Source organism: Coregonus clupeaformis, chromosome 8 (assembly GCF_020615455.1).
Source record: "Coregonus clupeaformis isolate EN_2021a chromosome 8, ASM2061545v1, whole genome shotgun sequence".
NCBI lineage: Eukaryota > Metazoa > Chordata > Actinopteri > Salmoniformes > Salmonidae > Coregonus > Coregonus clupeaformis.
This window is the reverse complement of record NC_059199.1, coordinates 21,443,471-21,462,462: the sequence shown is the minus strand read 5'-3', so window position 1 is coordinate 21,462,462 and position 18,992 is coordinate 21,443,471. Positions and strand designations below refer to the sequence as shown.

The 18,992-nt window shown below is 47.1% G+C and overlaps 1 protein-coding gene across 1 annotated transcript; it reads right to left on the bottom strand.

Moving 5' to 3' along the window:
* Positions 1-1,642: 1,642 nt before the first annotated feature.
* Positions 1,643-15,075, bottom strand: LOC121571254 (protein Shroom2). Its single transcript, XM_041882604.2, has 11 exons — positions 14,801-15,075; positions 14,100-14,173; positions 13,108-13,935; positions 8,882-9,120; positions 8,579-8,775; positions 8,031-8,263; positions 6,027-6,159; positions 5,726-5,827; positions 4,625-4,795; positions 4,230-4,358; positions 1,643-4,055 (listed from the first exon to the last, which is right to left on the bottom strand). The coding sequence occupies exons 1-11, from the start codon at positions 15,023-15,025 to the stop codon at positions 3,885-3,887; spliced, it is 2,502 nt and encodes an 833-aa protein (XP_041738538.1). The 5' UTR covers positions 15,026-15,075; the 3' UTR covers positions 1,643-3,884.
* Between the last annotated feature and the right edge of the window lie 3,917 nt (positions 15,076-18,992).

The following is an 18,992-nucleotide window of genomic DNA, read 5'->3' as shown; positions in this document are numbered from 1 at the left end:
TTAGGGTTAGGCATTAGGGGTTAAGGTTAGGTTTCAGGAAAATAAGATTCTGAATGGGAAGCGTTGGTCCCCAAAAAGTCCTCAAGTATAGTAAGACATAGCTGTCTTGCAAAAAAAATATTAAAAAATAAAAGATATGGTCTGCATGCATGCATGTTTTTGGTCAAACAGCCAATACATTTTTATATATATATATATATATAACTATATACAGTGGGGAGAACAAGTATTTTATACACTGCCGATTTTGCAGGTTTTCCTACTTACAAAGCATGTAGAGGTCTGTAATTTTTATCATAGGTACACTTCAACTGTGAGAGACGGAATCTAAAACAAAAATCCAGAAAATCACATTGTATGATTTTTAAGTAATTCATTTGCATTTTATTGCATGACATAAGTATTTGATACATCAGAAAAGCAGAACTTAATATTTGGTACAGAAACCTTTGTTTGCAATTACAGAGATCATATGTTTCCTGTAGGTCTTGACCAGGTTTGCACACACTGTAGCAGGGATTTTGGCCCACTCCTCCATACAGACCTTCTCCAGATCCTTCAGGTTTCGGGGCTGTCGCTGGGCAATACAGACTTTCAGCTCCCTCCAAAGATTTTCTATTGGGTTCAGGTCTGGAGACTGGCTAGGCCACTCCAGGACCTTGAGATGCTTCTTACGGAGCCACTCCTTAGTTGCCCTGGCTGTGTGTTTCGGGTCGTTGTCATGCTGGAAGACCCAGCCACGACCCATCTTCAATGCTCTTACTGAGGGAAGGAGGTTGTTGGCCAAGATCTCGCGATACATGGCCCCATCCATCCTCCCCTCAATACGGTGCAGTTGTCCTGTCCCCTTTGCAGAAAAGCATCCCCAAAGAATGATGTTTCCACCTCCATGCTTCACGGTTGGGATGGTGTTCTTGGGGTTGTACTCATCCTTCTTCCTCCAAACACGGCGAGTGGAGTTTAGACCAAAAAGCTCTATTTTTGTCTCATCAGACCACATGACCTTCTCCCATTCCTCCTCTGGATCATCCAGATGGTCATTGGCAAACTTCAGACGGGCCTGGGCATGCGCAGGATTTTAATCCATGACGGCGTAGTGTGTTACTAATGGTTTTCTTCGAGACTGTGGTCCCAGCTCTCTTCAGGTCATTGACCAGGTCCTGCCGTGTAGTTCTGGGCTGATCCCTCACCTTCCTCATGATCATTGATGCCCCACGAGGTGAGATCTTGCATGGAGCCCCAGACCGAGGGTGATTGACCGTCATCTTGAACTTCTTCCATTTTCTAATAATTGCACCAACAGTTGTTGCCTTCTCACCAAGCTGCTTGCCTATTGTCCTGTAGCACATCCCAGCCTTGTGCAGATCTACAATTGTCCTTACACAGCTCTCTGGTCTTGGCCATTGTGGAGAGGTTGGAGTCTGTTTGATTGAGTGTGTGGATAGGTGTCTTTTATACAGGTAACGAGTTCAAACAGGTGCAGTTAATACAGGTAATGAGTGGAGAACAGGAGGGCTTCTTAAAGAAAAACTAACAGGTCTGTGAGAGCCGGAATTCTTACTGGTTGGTAGTGTACCTATGATAAAAATTACAGAAAAAAAAAATTACAGTCCGCTCTCTACATGCTTTGTAAGTGGGAAAACCTGCAAAATCGGCAGTGTATCAAATACTTGTTCTCCCCACTGTATATACATATATTTTTTTAAAATTGGCACGTATTGTATTAGGATGAACTTTGCCATATGACGTATATATGCCATGTGACGTATATATATAAATGACATAACTTCTCATGACATATTTACACTACAAGGATGGATTCCAGTTATAACACATGAATATCACTTCTATACACAATATTTAATATACACAATAATAATGAATTAATATACACACTGTAAGACATGGCGTGGTAATGTTAGGGCTCCGGGGTGAAATTTCCTATAGGTACAAATCTAGGATCAGCTTCTCCTCCCCCTATTCTAACCTTAACCATCAGTGTGGAAAATGCAAAACTGACCCAGGATCAGCGTCTAGGGGAAACTTCACCCTACACCAATATACACAATCTAAGACGTGGTGTGGTAGTGTAGGGTTAAGGCAGTGTCAATGGAGTGTCAAACACCAGAGAGTAAAATGTGATGCAGTTATCAGGTATAGGGTTAGCCAGGCCCCAAATCTGTTTGTGCTCTTGACAAACTCCATCGCTGTCATTGTCAAACCAAACATGTTTGGCATGACAATAAGCGTTAAGGAGTTAGTATGATAGCACAATCAGACTGGCACTCAGGCTAGTATAGTGTTATATGAGAGTGGAGAGAGACAGCTGTATCTCTCCATTTCTGGACATATTACTGTAATAGGATTATATGCAATCATAGAATTGGATAGAGGGCTCTTCTTTGCTATAATGGTTTATGTGACAGCATGGGCAGCTTTTTGGCACATGCACCTTCTATCCATTTCTATGTATTCAATGCACTTCCCAACAGTTTAATGAAAATACTATTGTCTAGCACCCCAAATTCTCCCTGTCAGTATTGCTCAACAGAGAAGTTATAAATAAATAAATACTTTCTCGAGTCCTGTTTAGTAACACACACTAAACAACAACTTCTTCTTCTTTGGCCTCGTATTGTAGTGTATGTAGTATGCGATTGTGAGGTTACAGTTGGTAAGTGAAAGATAGACACACTGTTACACCTAAGAGTAACACTTAACACCAAATAGTAGGTGTGTATTTCTTAATGGACAGATACTGCCAAGTGCAGACTTAATGTGTTCTCTTGTGGGGGTTTTATGGCCACCTCTGTGTAACACTGTGTAGGTGTTAGTGTCAGGAAAAGTACTGGAGTGGTTTAGGAAGTAGTGCCCATATCCCACCCCCCAACTCTAACCCCATCCCTATCCGTGTTTACCCAACTCTAGGGCCTCCGTGTGTGGGTTGGCTGTCTCCCTACAGTTCCCATACTTTATGGACATCCCTCAGCCCTAACCCCAGCCCCATTCCTTAACTCTCCCATAGCCCTCCAGGCTCTCCTTAGGTTGGGTTGGTTCTCTCTCAATAATGTCCATACCCCATCCCCATCCTAATTTACCCCACTCTAGGGTCTCCTTGCATAGGTTGGCTGTCTCCCCATAGTTCCCAAACCCCATAGACATTCCATGGCTCTCCCCATCCCTAACCCCATTCCTAAGCCCATCTACCCCACTCTAGGGTCTCCCTGGGTAGGGTGGTTTTCACTCAATAGTGACTGAATCCCATATACATCCCCTAACACCATCTACCCATCTCTAAAGTTCCCTTAAAGGAGACATTTGTTTTTTTACAACCAAATATTTTTTTTGATGTAAATGGATTGTTATAGAAGGGTCCAGACACTTTGTTTTGCGATTCCACTTGTTTTTGAGAAACTTACCCCAACCAGCAATTCACTTCCACACAAAATGGAATATAACACTGCGGATTAAGTTTGGAATGACACAATTTCACGTGTACAACATCTAAAGACCTGCGTCACTATACTCAGTGTTTCTGTTTCTAAAAGGACGTATTTGGGTGTTTTTGGAGCATTTGCTCATGGTTTTTCAGAGCCCCCGTACTGCACAACAAGGATGATGAAGTGAAGGTAAGTTTCTCAAAAACATGTGAAATCGCAAAAAAAGTGTCTGGAAAAGAGATTTGGTTTAAAGAAAGCAAAATTCTACTTTAAGTTAGGGTTAGTTATCTCAATAGTGTCCATACCCCATCAACATGGCCATCCCCATCCCTAACCCCAGACCCAGACTCTCCCTTTAGGTTCTTAACGGCTCTAACTGTCCCTGTTCACTTTCTCTCAATAGTGTCCATACACCACCCAGCTTTCAGGTCTCTTGGTTGTGGTTTAGTAGTGCCCATATCCCATGGACATCCCTAATCCCATCCTTAGACCCAGCCCTAAACTCTCCCGTAGCCCTCTTAGCTGCTCTTCTCCCAGCCTGATCTTGTCCTCCAGCTGCCTCTGTTCCACCAGCAATGCTGCCTTCATCTTGACGTAATGACTGTAGTCACGATGCTGTGGATCAAGAAGATAAAGATGACTTTACTGCCCAATTGTACACAAGGTCCAACAGAAATTTGACTTCTGCTTTATCCCAACCCCTCAGAAAGACACACACCCCCACACACACTTGGAAGTTGGAATGGTTGGAGCAGTGCGAAGCCAGTGTATGTGTGTGTGTGTGTGTACCTGTTCTGGGGAGAGGCATCGTTCCAGCACCCTTCCCACAGCCTGCTCCCGTCGGTCTACATGTTCTTTGAGGTCCTGGGCCTCCGACAGCTGCACCAGGAGCTGACGCTTCTTCTCCAGGAGGGGGAGCTATGGCGGGAGGGAGGGAGGGAGTGAGGGAGGGAGGGGGGAGGGAGGGAGTGAGTGAGTGAGCGAGCGAGTGAGTGAGTGAGTGAGTGAGTGAGTGAGGGAGGGAGGGGGGAGGGAGGGAGGGAGTGTGGGGGGGAGGGAGGGAGTGAGGGGGAGAGAGAGAACAGAGTTTGTTTTAATGTTGTACTTTTTCTTATAATTTTTCTTTCTTTCTTTCTTTCTTTCTTTCTTTCTTTCTTTCTTTCTTTCTTTCTTTCTTTCTTTACCCTCTCATGGTGTCCAGTCTCGACCTCCAGGTTGTCCAGTGAGCTCTCAACCCTAAGTAGCCGTCCAGAGAGAGACAGAAGCAGACTGACCACCTTATCCAGATCCCCGATAAACATCCTGAACTTATTCACCTCATTGGGCTTACAGAATGCTAGCACCAGGCTCTCAACCTAGAGGGGAGAAGAGGAGGAGGAGGGGGGAGGAGAGAGAAGGAGGAAAGTTAGAACGTATCCACCTCGTTAGGCTTACACAACACTAGCACCAACCTCTAAACATAGAGGGAAGAAGACGTGTGTGTGTGTGTTTCTCTGTACATAGTGCATTCGGAAAGTATTCAGACCCATTCACTTTTTCCACATTTTGTTATGTTACAACCTTATTCTAAAATTGATTACATTGTTGTTTTTCCTCATCAATCAACACACAATACCCCATAATGACAAAGTAAAAACAGGTTTTTAGAAATATTTGAATGGAGCAAAGTACAGAGAGATCCTTCATGAAAACCTGCTCCAGAGCGCTCAGGATCTCAGACTGGGGATAAGGTTCACCTTCCAACAGGACAATGACCCTAAGCACACAGCAAAGACAACGCAGGAGTGGCTTCGGGACAAGTCTCTGAATATCCTTGAGTGGCCCAGCCAGAGCCCGGACTTGAACCCGATCGAACATCTCTGGAGAAACCTGAAAATAGCTGTGCAGTGACGCTTCCCATTCAACCTGACAGAGCTTGAGAGGATCTGCAGAGAAGAATGGGAGAAACTCCCCAAATACAGGTGTGCCAAGCTTGTAGCGTCATCCCCAAGAAGACTTGTGGCTGTAATCTCTGCCAAAGGTGCTTCAACTAGGTACTGAGTAAAGGGTCTGAATACTTACGTAAATATGATATTTCAGTATTTTTATTTTGAATAAATTAGCAAAAATGTATACAAACCTGTTTTTGCTTTGTCATTATGGGGTATTGTGTGTAGATTGATAAAGGGAAAAAAAACAATGTAATCCCTTTTATAATAAGGCTGTAACGTAACAAAATGTGGAAAATGCACTGTATATATGTGTGTGTGTGTGTACTACACACACACACACACACACACACACACCTCTTCTCCCAGCTGTGCGTTAGCCCGTATATCCTCCTGTAGACCTCTCTGTGCCTCTCTCAGAACGCCTAGCTTCTTACGTAGACTCTCCATCAACTGCCTCTGTAAAGGGGGGAGACAGGGGGGAGGGGAGGGGGGAAATGGGGGGAAGAAGGGAGAGAGGGGGTAAAGGAAGAGTAGGAAGAGAGTGTTACAGAGAGCGCAAAGTCAGTTACAGTCAGCTTCGATCCTGTGTGTGTGTGTGTTTAGTATACAAGCTAGGATTTATCTTGAAAGAGTGTGTTGTGTGTTGTGTGTGTACCTTGTAAGACAGTTCATCATCATCATCAGTGTCTCTAGTGTCTGAGCAGTAGTCTTTCATCTGAGTGAGGAGCTGAGCTTTGGCTGCTGAGGTAGAGTAGTAGGACGAACAACTGGAGCTGGCACCAGAACGCCTGGAGAAAGGAGGAGGAGAGGAGAGGAGAGAAGGGGGGAGGGTAAGGATAGAGTTGATTACATTCAGGATCTATGTAAAACTAAAAGAATATGTGCATGATGGCTAAACATTGGTGCAAGAAGAGATGCTCCCCCCTGACAATGTTAAGTTATTTGTGGAATCTAGTGGAATTTGAGAATCTAATGGAATGTGCTACGTACAGTGGGGGGAAAAAGTATTTAGTCAGCCACCAATTGTGCAAGTTCTCCAACTTAAAAAGATGAGAGAGGCCTGTAATTTTCATCATAGGTACACGTCAACTATGACAGACAAATTGAGGAAAAAAAATCCAGAAAATCACATTGTAGGATTTTTAATGAATTTATTTGCAAATTATGGTGGAAAATAAGTATTTGGTCACCTACAAACAAGCAAGATTTCTGGCTCTCACAGACCTGTAACTTCTTCTTTAAGAGGCTCCTCTGTCCTCCACTCGTTACCTGTATTAATGGCACCTGTTTGAACTTGTTATCAGTATAAAAGACACCTGTCCACAACCTCAAACAGTCACACTCCAAACTCCACTATGGCCAAGACCAAAGAGCTGTCAAAGGACACCAGAAACAAAATTGTAGACCTGCACCAGGCTGGGAAGACTGAATCTGCAATAGGTAAGCAGCTTGGTTTGAAGAAATGAACTGTGGGAGCAATTATTAGGAAATGGAAGACATACAAGACCACTGATAAACTCCCTCGATCTGGGGCTCCACGCAAGATCTCACCCCGTGGGGTCAAAATGATCACAAGAACGGTGAGCAAAAATCCCAGAACCACACGGGGGGACCTAGTGAATGACCTGCAGAGAGCTGGGACCAAAGTAACAAAGCCTACCATCAGTATCACACTACGCCGCCAGGGACTCAAATCCTGCAGTGGCAGACGTGCTTAAGCCAGTACATGTCCAGGCCCGTCTGAAGTTTGCTAGAGTGCATTTGGATGATCCAGAAGAGGATTGGGAGAATGTCATATGGTCAGATGAAACCAAAATATAACTTTTTTGGTAAAAACTCAACTCGTCGTGTTTGGAGGACAAAGAATGCTGAGTTGCATCCAAAGAACACCATACCTACTGTGAAGCATGGGGGTGGAAACATCATGCTTTGGGGCTGTTTTTCTGCAAAGGGACCAGGACGACTGATCCGTGTAAAGGAAAGAAACGAATGGGGCCATGTATCGTGAGATTTTGAGTGAAAACCTCCTTCCATCAGCAAGGGCATTGAAGATGAAACGTGGCTGGGTCTTTCAGCATGACAATGATCCCAAACACACCGCCCGGGCAACGAAGGAGTGGCTTCGTAAGAAGCATTTCAAGGTCCTGGAGTGGCCTAGCCAGTCTCCAGATCTCAACCCCATAGAAAATCTTTGGAGGGAGTTGAAAGTCTGTGTTGCCCAAAACATCACTGCTCTAGAGGAGATCTGCATGGAGGAATGGGCCAAAATACCAGCAACAGTGTGTGAAAACCTTGTGAAGACTTACAGAAAACGTTTGACCTGTGTCATTGCCAACAAAGGGTATATAACAAAGTATTGAGAAACTTTTGTTATTGACCAAATACTTATTTTCCACCATAATTTGCAAATAAATTCATTAAAAATCCTACAATGTGACTTTCTGGAAAAAAATTCTCATTTTGTCTGTCATAGTTGACGTGTACCTATGATGAAAATTACAGGCCTCTCTCATCTTTTTAAGTGGGAGAACTTGCACAATTGGTGGCTGACTAAATACTTTTTTCCCCCACTGTAAATGCAGTTAATTGTGAAGTTTATGATATGTGTATACCATATAAATATGAAATACACATAACCCACACACGCACACACACTCACCTATCCAGGCTGTCGATATTGTGCTCCAGGTTGGGGCTACGGTAGGCCCCTCTCCAGCTCTCCATGCCCGCCTCGCCCTCACTGCTCTGGGGAAACAGCTCCTCCATAAGTTCTTCTCTGGTCCTCATCCCCTGGTCCTCCATTTCTCCATCCAGAGACCCATTCTCCACTGTCATCCTACCTGCCGGCGAGGCCTCCTGATCAGGGAGCGTGTCGATGTCAGTCTCCAGCACCTGTAATGGAGGTAAGATCGTACCGGAAAGCTCACTCCACAGCATAAAATGTCTTGAAATGTCTCAACTCGCGTCGCCGAATTGATAGCTTTCTGGTGGCGGAACTGGCCAAAAAGTTGTCAAGTGGGTGGTCACATTTGTTTGCAAAGCAGAGGATCACTAGTTCGAGTCCAGTATAGTTATATAGGTTAGCAACAAGCTCCGGGGTGAAGGTTCCGCTAGGTACAGATCTAGCACTAGTTTCCCCTCCCCAATCCTGACCTCAGTGGCAACTTCACCCTACACCCTAGCAGTATAGTGAGTTATGTTACACACCGTGACGGGCAGGGCGAAACATTGTAGCTCCGTCCTTATTGGCTCTTCATCCTCGGGAAGCCCCTCCACCTGGAAGTCGTCGATGTCCGTTTCTATGGGGATGTCCACTTCCTGTTCCAAGCTCTGGTCGGGGCTCGGGCTGAAATCGGATTCCGGTTCCAGTTCCGGTTCCAATAATTCTTGTTCCAATTCCGGTTCTGGAATGGGAATCAATCAATCAATCACTGAATCATATTTTATAAAACCCTTTTTACATCAGCAGTTGTCACAAAGTGCTTTACAGAATTGTATGGCGTTACTTACTGTTGTTATTGTTGTGGGGGTGATTCCGCAATCTATTCTGCTGTAACTGTTGTTGTTGTTCATAGCTCATCGCGAAGTAGGACTCTGGTGAGATAACACCATTCTCTATGGTGAGTGGACCTGAGACGCTATGCACCCTGGGAGACGGAGTTCTCTCCCACTCAGACGTGGCCCTCTGCTGTCTATGAGAGATAGGCTTCAATACAGCAGGACGATCTTGGTCATCCATGTTGCACAACCTGCAGAGGGACATGTAATATACAGTTAAACAGGTGTGTGTTACGTCATGTTAAAACGGAGGTGCTATAATAATAATAATAATAACTCAGAAAGGAAATGCCACACATACGTTTAACCATTTATTCGAAAAGATAATGCATAGTCTTGACTCTGCTCCTTCAGGGTAGCTCACTGCCAGAGCGAAGCGTCATATGAAGATGATAATATAACTTTAGGCAGTGAGCACGATATGCTATATCAAATCCCCTGAAGGAAGAGACACATAACCCAGACAGGTGGATGCTGGGGTGGTGGTGGGATATCAGAAACAGCAAGCATAGCAAGTAATAGCTAGTTACAGACGCAACGGCAGCAAGAGACACCAGCAAATGATATCCAGCATTGAGGAAGCATGTGTAGAATTGGTCAACTTAAATAGACCGCTTGTAAGTAGTGTGAATCCAATTGGTACAATGTCCGCTGATGCAATCAGCTGATGCCACAAGACTCTGGTTTCCCTTCTGAATTGTCTCCGCTTTATTAATAATAATATAATATAATAAGATGTATAAATGGCTCTGACCCCATAGTGTTTCACATGCAGAAACCCGCATACAGTGCATTCGGAAAGTATTCAGAACCCTTGACATTTTGTTACATTACAGCCTTATTCTAAAATTTATTAAATTGTTTTTTTTTCCTCCTCATCAATCTACACACAATACCCCATAATGACAAAGCAAAAACAGGTTTTTAGAATGTTTGCAAATTTATAAAAAATACAAAACGGAAATATGACATTTACATAAGTATTCAGACCCTTTACTCAGTCCTTTGTTGAAGCACCTTTGGCAGCGATTACAGCCTTGAGTCTTCTTGGGTATGACGCTACAAGCTGGGCACACCTGTATTTGCGGAGTTTCTCCCATTCTTCTCTGCAGATCCTCTCAAGCTCTGTCAGGTTGGATGGGGAGCGTCGCTGCACAGCTATTTTCAGTGAATCGATGACGTCCCCCCCACAGTGACCGTACGTACATACCCCAACCAGAAGCCATGGATTACAGGCAACATCCGCACTGAGCTAAAGGGTAGAGCTGCCACTTTCAAGGAGCGGGACTCTAACCCGGACGCTTATAAGAAATCCCGCTATGCCCTCCGACGAACCATCAAACAGGCAAAGAGTCAATACAGGACTAAGATTGAATCGTACTACACCGGCTCTGACGCTCGTCGGATGTGACAGGGCTTGAAAACTATTACAGACTACAAAGGGAAGCACAGCCGCGAGCTGCCCAGTGACACAAGCTTACCAGACGAGCTAAACCACTTCTATGCTCGCTTCGAGGCAAGCAACACTGAAGCATGCGTGAGAGCACCAGCTGTTCCGGATGACTATGTGATCACGCTCTCCGTAGCCGATGTGAGTAAGACTTTTAAGCAGGTCAACATTCACAAGGCTGCAGGGCCAGACGGATTACCAGGACGTGTACTCCGAGCATGTGCTGACCAACTGACAAGTGTCTTCACCAACATTTTCATCATGTCCCTGACTGAGTCTGTAATACCAACATGTTTCAAGCAGACCACCATAGTCCCCGTGCCCAAGGACACTAAGATAAACTGCCTAAATGACTACCGACCCGCAGCACTGACATCTGTAGCCATGAAGTGCTTTGAAAGGCTGGTCATGGCTCACATCAACACCATTATCCCAGAAACCCTAGACCCACTTCAATTTGCATACCGCCCCAACAGATCCACAGATGATGCAATCTCTATTGCACTCCACACTGCACTTTCCCACCTGGACAAGAGGAACACCTACGTGAGAATGCTATTGATTGACTACAGCTCAGCGTTCAACACCATAGTGCCCTCAAAGCTCATCACTAAGCTAAGAATCCTGGGACTAAACACCTCCCTCTGCAACTGGATCCTGGACTGGGCCGCCCCCAGGTGGTAAGGGTAGGTAACAACACATCTTCCACACTGATCCTCAACACGGGGCCCCTCAGGGGTGCGTGCTCAGTCCCCTCTTGTACTCCCTGTTCACCCATGACTGCATGGCCTGGCATGACTCCAACACCATCATTAAGTTTGCCGACGACACAACAGTGGTAGGCCTGATCACCGAAAACAATGAGACAGCCTATAGGGAGGAGGTCAGAGACCTGGCCGTGTGGTGTCAGGATAACAACCTTTCCCTCAACGTGACCAAGACAAAGGAGATGATTGTGGACTACAGGAAAAAAAAGAGGACTGAGCACGCCCCCATTCTCATCGACAGGGCTGTAGTGGAACAGGTTGAGAGCTTCAAGTTCCTTGGTGTCCACATCACCAACGAACTATCATGGTCCAAACACACCAAGACAGTCGTGAAGAGGGCACGACAAAGCCTATTCCCCCTCAGGAGACTGAAAAGATTTGCCATGGGTCCTCAGATATTCAAAAAGTTTTACAGCTGCACCATCGAGAGCATCCTGACTGGTTACATCACCTCCTGGTATGGTAACTGCTCGGCCTCCGACCACAAGGCACTACAGAGGGTAGTGCGTAAGGCCCAGTATATCACTGGGGCCAAGCTTCCTGCCATCCAGGAGCTCTATACCAGGCGGTGTCAGAGGAAGGCCTTTAAAATTGTCAGACTCCAGTCACCCTAGTCATAGACTGTTCTCTCTGCTACCGCACGGCAAGCGGTACCGGAGCACCAAGTTTAGGTCCAAAAGGCTTCTCAATAGCTTCTACCCCCAAGCCATAAGACTCCTGAACAGCTAATCATGGCTACCTGGACTATTTGCACCCCCACTCCATCTTTTTACGCTGCTGCTACTCTGTTAATTATTCATGCATAGTCACTTTAACTCTACCCATGTACATATTACCTCAACTACCTGAACTAGCCGGTGCCTCCGCACATTGACTCTGCACTGTTGGTTAAGGGCTGTAAGTAAGCATTTCACCGTAATGTCTACACCTGTTGTATTCGGCGCATGTGGCAAATACAATTTGATTTGATTTGATTTTCAGGTCTCTCCAGAGATGTTCGATCGGGTTCAAGTCCGGGCTCTGGCTGGGCCACTCAACGACATTCAGAGACTTGTCCCGAAGCCACTCCTGGTCTGAGAGTCTTTAGGTGCCTTTTGGCAAACTCCAAGCGGGCTGTCATGTGCCTTTTACTGAGGAGTGGCTTCCGTCTGGCCACTCTACCATAAAGGCCTGATTGGTGGAGTGCTGCAGAGATGGTTGTCCTTCTGGAAGGTTTTCCCATCTCCACAGAGGAACTCTGGAGGTCTGTCAGAGTGACCATTGGGTTCTTGGTCACCTCCTTGACCAAGGCACTTCTCCCCCGATTGCTCAGTTTGGCCAGGCGGCCAGCTCTAGGAAGAGTCTTGGTGGTTCCAAACTTCTTCCATTTAAGAATAATGGAGGCTACTGTGTTCTTGGGGACCTTCAATGCTGTATAATTTTTTTGGTAACCTTCCCCAGATCGGTGCCTCGACACAATCCTGTCTCTGAGCTTTACGGAAAATTCCTTCGACCTCATGGCTTGATTTTTGCTCTGACATGCACTGTCAACTGTGGGACCTTATATAGACAGGTGTGTGCCTTTCCAAATCATGTCCAGTCAATTGAATTTACCACAGGTGGACTCCAATCAAGTTGTAGAAACATCAAGGATGATCAATGGAAACAGGATGCACATTAGCTCAATTTTGAGTCTCAAAGCAAAAGGTCTGAATACTTATGTAAATAAGGTTTGTATTTGTAATACATTTGCAAACATTTCTAAAAAGCTGTTTTCGTTTTGTCATTATAGGGTATTGTGTGTAGATTGATGAGGACAGAAAAAAATAATCATTTTTAGAATAAGGCTGTAACGTAACAAAATGTAGAAAAAGTCAAGGGGTCTGAATACTTTCCGAATGCACTGTATAGACACTCTGTAGAGTAGTGAGTAATATAAGTGCTGACACACTTGTGTGTCGTGCCTCTAAGTCTCATCTCACCTGACACAGTTCTCTGATGGCGGCAGTGTCTCGTTGTAGTGAGAGGGAGTGTCTTTCTCTCTTTGGGGCGGGGCCACCGGCCGGAAGGCCCTGCTTGTGAACCCTGGACTAGGTGGATCCTGGGAAAAGGGCCATTCCTGGACTTGGCTTCTGCTGCAGCGCTGGCACTCCTCTAGCTCCTCCCTCTGGGGCGGAAGGCTGTAGGAGCGCTGACGCGTCATTTCGCTCTTTTCAGGGTGACAGTGGTGAGATGAAGGGTGAGAGGGGTGAGAGGTGGGACCCTCTGGTGGAGTGAGAGGGAGAGGAGGGGGGGTGGGGTTTACTGACGGATGGACGGATGAAGAAGCAGAGGTGGAGAAGAGAGGAGGGGCAAAGAGGGTGTGGTGGGAGGCTCTCCTGTGGTGGAACTGCTCCCATTTGGGGGGAGGTGGCCTCGGAGGGGGTAGAGTCTTATTTTTGTTAGCCACTCCCCTAAGTCCTCCCACTCCCACTCTTCCTCCTTCGACCCCGCCTCCCTCCTCCAGCTCGGACAGTGGTGTCCCCATAGCAACCGAGGGTGAAGCACGGCGGTAGGTGGAGTCAAAGTGTAGATCATTCTCGGACATAGCCCTGCTTCGTAGTAGTGATGAAGATGAATATGATGATGATGTGGGGTTAACCACCATAGACGTCTGGTGATGGTCCTCCTCGTCCATACTACAGGCAGACAGCCGGCCACTCCAACAACTTCCACTTTGGGAGACTTGCTGGTGGTGGTAGTTAGGTGTTACTGTTATAGCACAATCTGGTGGCCTGGTGGAGGAATCACGTCTGTACCGCGGGTAGTCCCTGAGGGAGGGAGAGAGAAGGGGGGTAGAGCAAGAGAGACAGCAATCAGGCCAAAGAGGAAGTCTACTGGGACCCATTCTTTTTTTCTTGGTCTATTTTTTTATTTATTTCTCTTAAAGTGAGTGTAGAGTGTAGAGGCAGGAGGTGGACAGGAAGTGACATACGTCTGGGTCAGGCTGAACTTCCTGTTGATCTGTGTCTGTTCCCGTGGTAACGGTCGAGACGCAGCAGGATACGCCTGTGGAACACATCGGCCAAGTTATTCAACTGAACACACACACACGGAGAGAAGTAAGAATGTCGCTTGCTCACCCAAGGATCTGTTTTAAAGAATAATGCTTGTTGACACTAACGCTCATTACCTATTTAAAAAAGTTATATAAGTGATGATAAGGTCAGTAATTTAAGCTTCTGGAACAAAGAGGAGGAACTATTAGAACAATAGAACCCTTTTAGAACCTTTGAATGTGTAGAATATGAAACCTTTTCCAAAATTCTATTTGGAGGACAGACAGCTAACTGAGTGACAAGATATTAATAATAAAATGCATGTAGATTCAGTTCCCATCTCAAAGACTGGAATCGGTTGATAAAAAAACGTAGTGTGTGTGTGTGTGTCTTTATATCCTCTTGTATTGGCCAACCATCCTCCTTCCTTAGGGTGCTTTAGGCAAGGCCAAGCAAGCTTCAATATACTACATCCTCATTCACATCTGGACCCATTAAATATTGTTGGACATCTCCAGATACTGTATAAAACTTTGGCGTTGAACCAACGGCCTTAATATGAAATCAACCCGTGCATGTGTGTGTGTAGGTGTGTGTGAGTGTGTCTATGTCTTGTGTAACAGTAACCTATACTTGCCTCTGTTGGTGTGTAGCTCCGTGGTGGATAACCCTGGTGAAGAGCCTGGTTGTCCTGGAGGAGAGCGGTGTTGACCGGGTGGAAGGCTGAACGAGGGGCCTCGATCTGGGCTTGGGGATGGGAGTAGGAGTGGGGCTGGGGGTAGGCATGGGGTTGGGTTTGACTGGCATAGAGATCCTGAGCTGAACTGAGTGACTTTATCTCCCTTTCTCTCTCCATCTCCATCTCTCTCAGCCTTGCCCTTTCCTCTCTTTGTCTCTCTTCCTCCCTTCTCCCCTCTTTTTCCATCTCCTTCTCTCTGGCCCTCTCTTCTCTTTCCCTCACCATTTCCTCCCTCTCCAACAACCTCGCCCTCTCTCTCGCCCTCTCCTCCCTTTCCCTCTGCCTCTCTCTCGCTCTCTCCTCCCTTTCCATCTCCCTCTCTCTTTCCCTCTCCCTCTCCTTCTCTCTCTCCCTCTCCTTTTCTTTCTCCCTGTTCCCACTAACCGATTGTCTCCGGGCCTCCATGGTACTAATCGACAGGGGACTTTCTCGCTGGAATCCCCCATGGTAGGAGTACCTCCTCTGGGCTTGTGCCTGTCCATAGCCCCCTCCTTGGTTCTCCAGTATCGACGGATGAGGCTGCCTCTCGTGTCTATCTGGCCTCTGCCTTCGACTCGTCAAACCTGGCAAATTCGACACCAATATACTCCTGCTAGTCTCCTCAAAGAACTTACAGCGGTCCGCGAAAGGTAGAATATCAGACTCCACAGCACGGGAAGAACAAGTGGTGGAAGAAGAAGAGGAGGCAGAGGAGGTGGAGGATGCCCTCCCTCGTCCTGACACCCCCAAGGCCACGCCGACCTTCTCCCCCCGTCGGTCAGTGTCGATTTCTGGTTGGAGTTTGTGTTCGGGTGTCCATCTCCATCGGCGGGCCTTACCGGCTGGTGCTAGCTCCTCCACGACCTGGATACCCATACCCCAGCAGGGAATGGTTGGGTCGGACCTCTGGGGTGTCTTAAATGGGTCTGTAGCTTGGTCTTGGTTCTCTAGTGGTTCAGGGTCTTCATCCCTGGGGGGTTGTAGAGCTGAAACTGGGGCTGGGGAAGGCTGGTGGAGCTGGGGGGTGGAAGAAGAGGATAGTCTGTTCAGACCTCCAGGAGCTGGAGCTGAAAGGCTGACGTCGGAACAGGTGCACACGCCTTGGGAGCTGCTCTCCTTGGCAGGCGGATCAAGGTCCTCAATCTTTTCCCTCTGGAGGTCCTGAACTTCCCGGTCTGGACCTTCTTCTTCCTCAACCGTCTCCCCGCTGTAGAGCAACCCTCCTGGGCCTTTGCTCTTGGACAGCTGGGCCTTCTTGTGCTGTATCTCGTTTCGGAGGTTCGTGGCGAAGCGTTCGCTGCGTCGGCGTGCCCGGGACGAACGGTGACTCCTGGGTTTCTTCATCAGCACCTCTCCTTCATTATCATCCCTTCTTCCTCCTCCTCCTCCTCCTCCTCTACGATTTCCCTCCAGTAGGCTGTCCACACTGGCTGCAGCACTGAGAGGCCCAAAGTCTGTCTCCCATACCCGCTCAGAGCTCACCTCTCCCTGTGTACAACCTCCAGAGGGCTCCCCTGACCCTGGAACACTCACCGGCCTACCACAGGGGTGTTGGACCTGGATGGGGAAGAGGAGAGTACCAGCAGCAGCCACCACCTCCATACTCTCCCCAACCACCACACTCACCTCTCCTGCCTCCCCAATCCCATCAATGTCCACCGATCCTGGGGTAGAGCATCGACTCCCTCCTTCCCACTTCCCCTGGTTCTGCTGGAGGAGGAGTTGGGCATCGTGACTCCCTATATCCCCTCCTAGGTCCTCCCTGGGGCCGTTGAGGGGGGAGTGAGACCACTGGGAGCTGGAGGGGGAGACAGAGCTATGGTCCGAAGGTTCCGAGGGGTCACTGGAAAACTCTAGATGACGTAGCTGCGATAAGAGTTTCTCAGGGGCGCTGTGTCTGTAAAGACCCGACGAGCAGTGCTTGTTCTGGGGGAGGATGTGGTTGGCCTCACCTGTGGGGTCTGGATCTATGGAGCTGTCTGGAGGTAGGGAGCTGGAGCTGGGGATGGAGAAAGGGGAGCTTCTCTCTGGGGCAGGGAGGTGGAGGGAGTCTGGGTAGATCTCCTGGATCTCTGAGTTCTTATTCATAAGGGAATCTTTTTTTTTGGAGATGAGGGTGTAGTATTGCTCCAAGGAATCTCCTTTAAAATTCCCAACCCTATTCCTTTTCCCATTTCCCATGTCTCCCTCTGCCTTTGACGTCTTGCAAGGAGCAGGATAGCCATTCCTGCTGGGAACAACCGGAACGTTATGAGGATCGTCGTCATCGTCCTCGGCATGGCAACGGAAGAGGCTGGGAATTCCGACTGGGGCAGAGATGCATCGTTGATCTTTGACATCTGTGATCCCCAAGCGACCCCTCGTGGCCCTGAAACTGTCCTTCCTGGTTGGGGGCTGGGGGGGGCTTGAAGCCCCCCTCTCGCCTCCTCCTCCACCCCTCTCCCCTCTCCCCTCTCTCCTCTCCTCCTCAAAACAGTACGAAGATGGTCTCTCCTTCGCTTCCGGTTGCCTCACTCTTGGCCTGGTCAGCGATCTCGACTTTAGTAGTAGGGCTGAGATACCGGTCTCATCCTGGGCCTCGCCTGACTCCCTCCCCAGGGATGGTGCATTGCCACAGGCATAAACCCGGCAGGCAGGTCCCCTTGGCCCAAGGCTATGGAGGATATTCTCCATAGAACAGGCCTCACCGGGCCTTAGTGAGACAGTATAGTCTGACATATTAGAACTAGCTGAGAAAGAGCTATAGGCCGAGTCTCTTTTATTGTTCAATGTAGCGGGGTCCACTGGTGAATTGTGGGAATCGTAGTCTCTCTTATTGTTGAAGATGGCCGGGTCCACTGGGGAATTATGGGAATCGCAGTACACTTGGCTGCTAGGAGGGTCCAGGCTGTCCATGCTACCTAGGGAACTGCTTCTGTCTGTGGAGTAGTGTCTGGAGAGCTGGTTCCACTGGATAGACAGATCACTGTAAAGAGGAGGAGAGAGGGTGGGGGAGATGTAATAATTAGTGATTACTAATTTCTGTTAAGTAAATAGCATTATCATCAATACTAGTCATATTTTGGTCCTTTACCCTACATATACCAGATGCTACATTATTTATATCTTAAGAAGTAGGCCTACTGAAGCTGAATCTCTTCTATAGTTGCACTAGTCTAAATGGTAAAGTAAGAGAAGCGTAGGATATACTACTTGATTTAATCTGCCTTACTGTATTCCTATTGGTAGATCTACCTCGACCATGTGTTTCTGAAGGATTATTAAGGAGGAAAGAAAAAAATAGCAGATTTGAACGGTAGCTTCTTTAAGCAGTCAGGGATTACTGCTGCATCGTGGGTAGAGAGGGCGACAGGAAATGATGGCGTAACAAGAGGAAATGACATCCCCTCCCTCCCGAATGTTCCATCCGGGGATGATAAGGAACATGACAGGAATAACAACTCTATGGTGAATTAGAGTGGACACAGACACAGTGTCATCTAGTCGGACTCGAGCCTGACTGTCAGCCTTTGTTTGAGGTCTTGATTAGCTATATAAGGGGTTGTGTAACGTTTCTGGAACTTTTGACGGTACATCCCAAAGGAAGTCACAGACACACACACACACACACTCGCATTCTGTTTATTAACTGTCTTCCTCTCTTTGTCCACATGTTCTGGGAGTCACATGCCATTGTCCTGTTATGCAGAGAGAATATGTCTCAGACATTGCATTGTGTGTGTGTGTGTGTGAGTGTTTTGTGTATGTGGCAATAAAGGCGATGACAGGCCTGCATAACTGTGGGAATTGAAGCACAAAGAGACTACAGCTTTACGTAAACTCAAGCCTATCTACGCCAGTCAAAGCCATTAGTGTGTGTGTGATACATAAACACTGGCCTATCTAAGCCTGTTAAAACTATTAGGGGTAATTGTAGTGAATTATACCATTGATAGTTTTCAAAGGGGAACCACTGCGTGCATGTGTGTGTGTCTCTGTGTGTGTACGCTACAGTGACACACAGCACAGCTAACTGAGGACATTCTAATGTACTGAACATATCAAGGAATCTATTTCCTGTTGTTATTGGCTAGAGTCAGTAATGCACACAGGCACAAACACACACCTTTCA

Excerpts from the sequence above, each read along its gene's own strand:
- LOC121571254 (XM_041882604.2), bottom strand. The coding sequence starts at position 15,025 with ATGGAGATGGAGAGAGAAAGGGAGATAAAGTCACTCAGTTCAGCTCAG. Across the intron at positions 4,796-5,725 it reads ACGCACAGCTGGGAGAAGAG|GTTGAGAGCCTGGTGCTAGC; the intron begins GTGTGTGTGTGT and ends TCTCCCCTCTAG. Across the intron at positions 4,359-4,624 it reads AGACTGGACACCATGAGAGG|CTCCCCCTCCTGGAGAAGAA; the intron begins GTAAAGAAAGAA and ends CTCCCGCCATAG.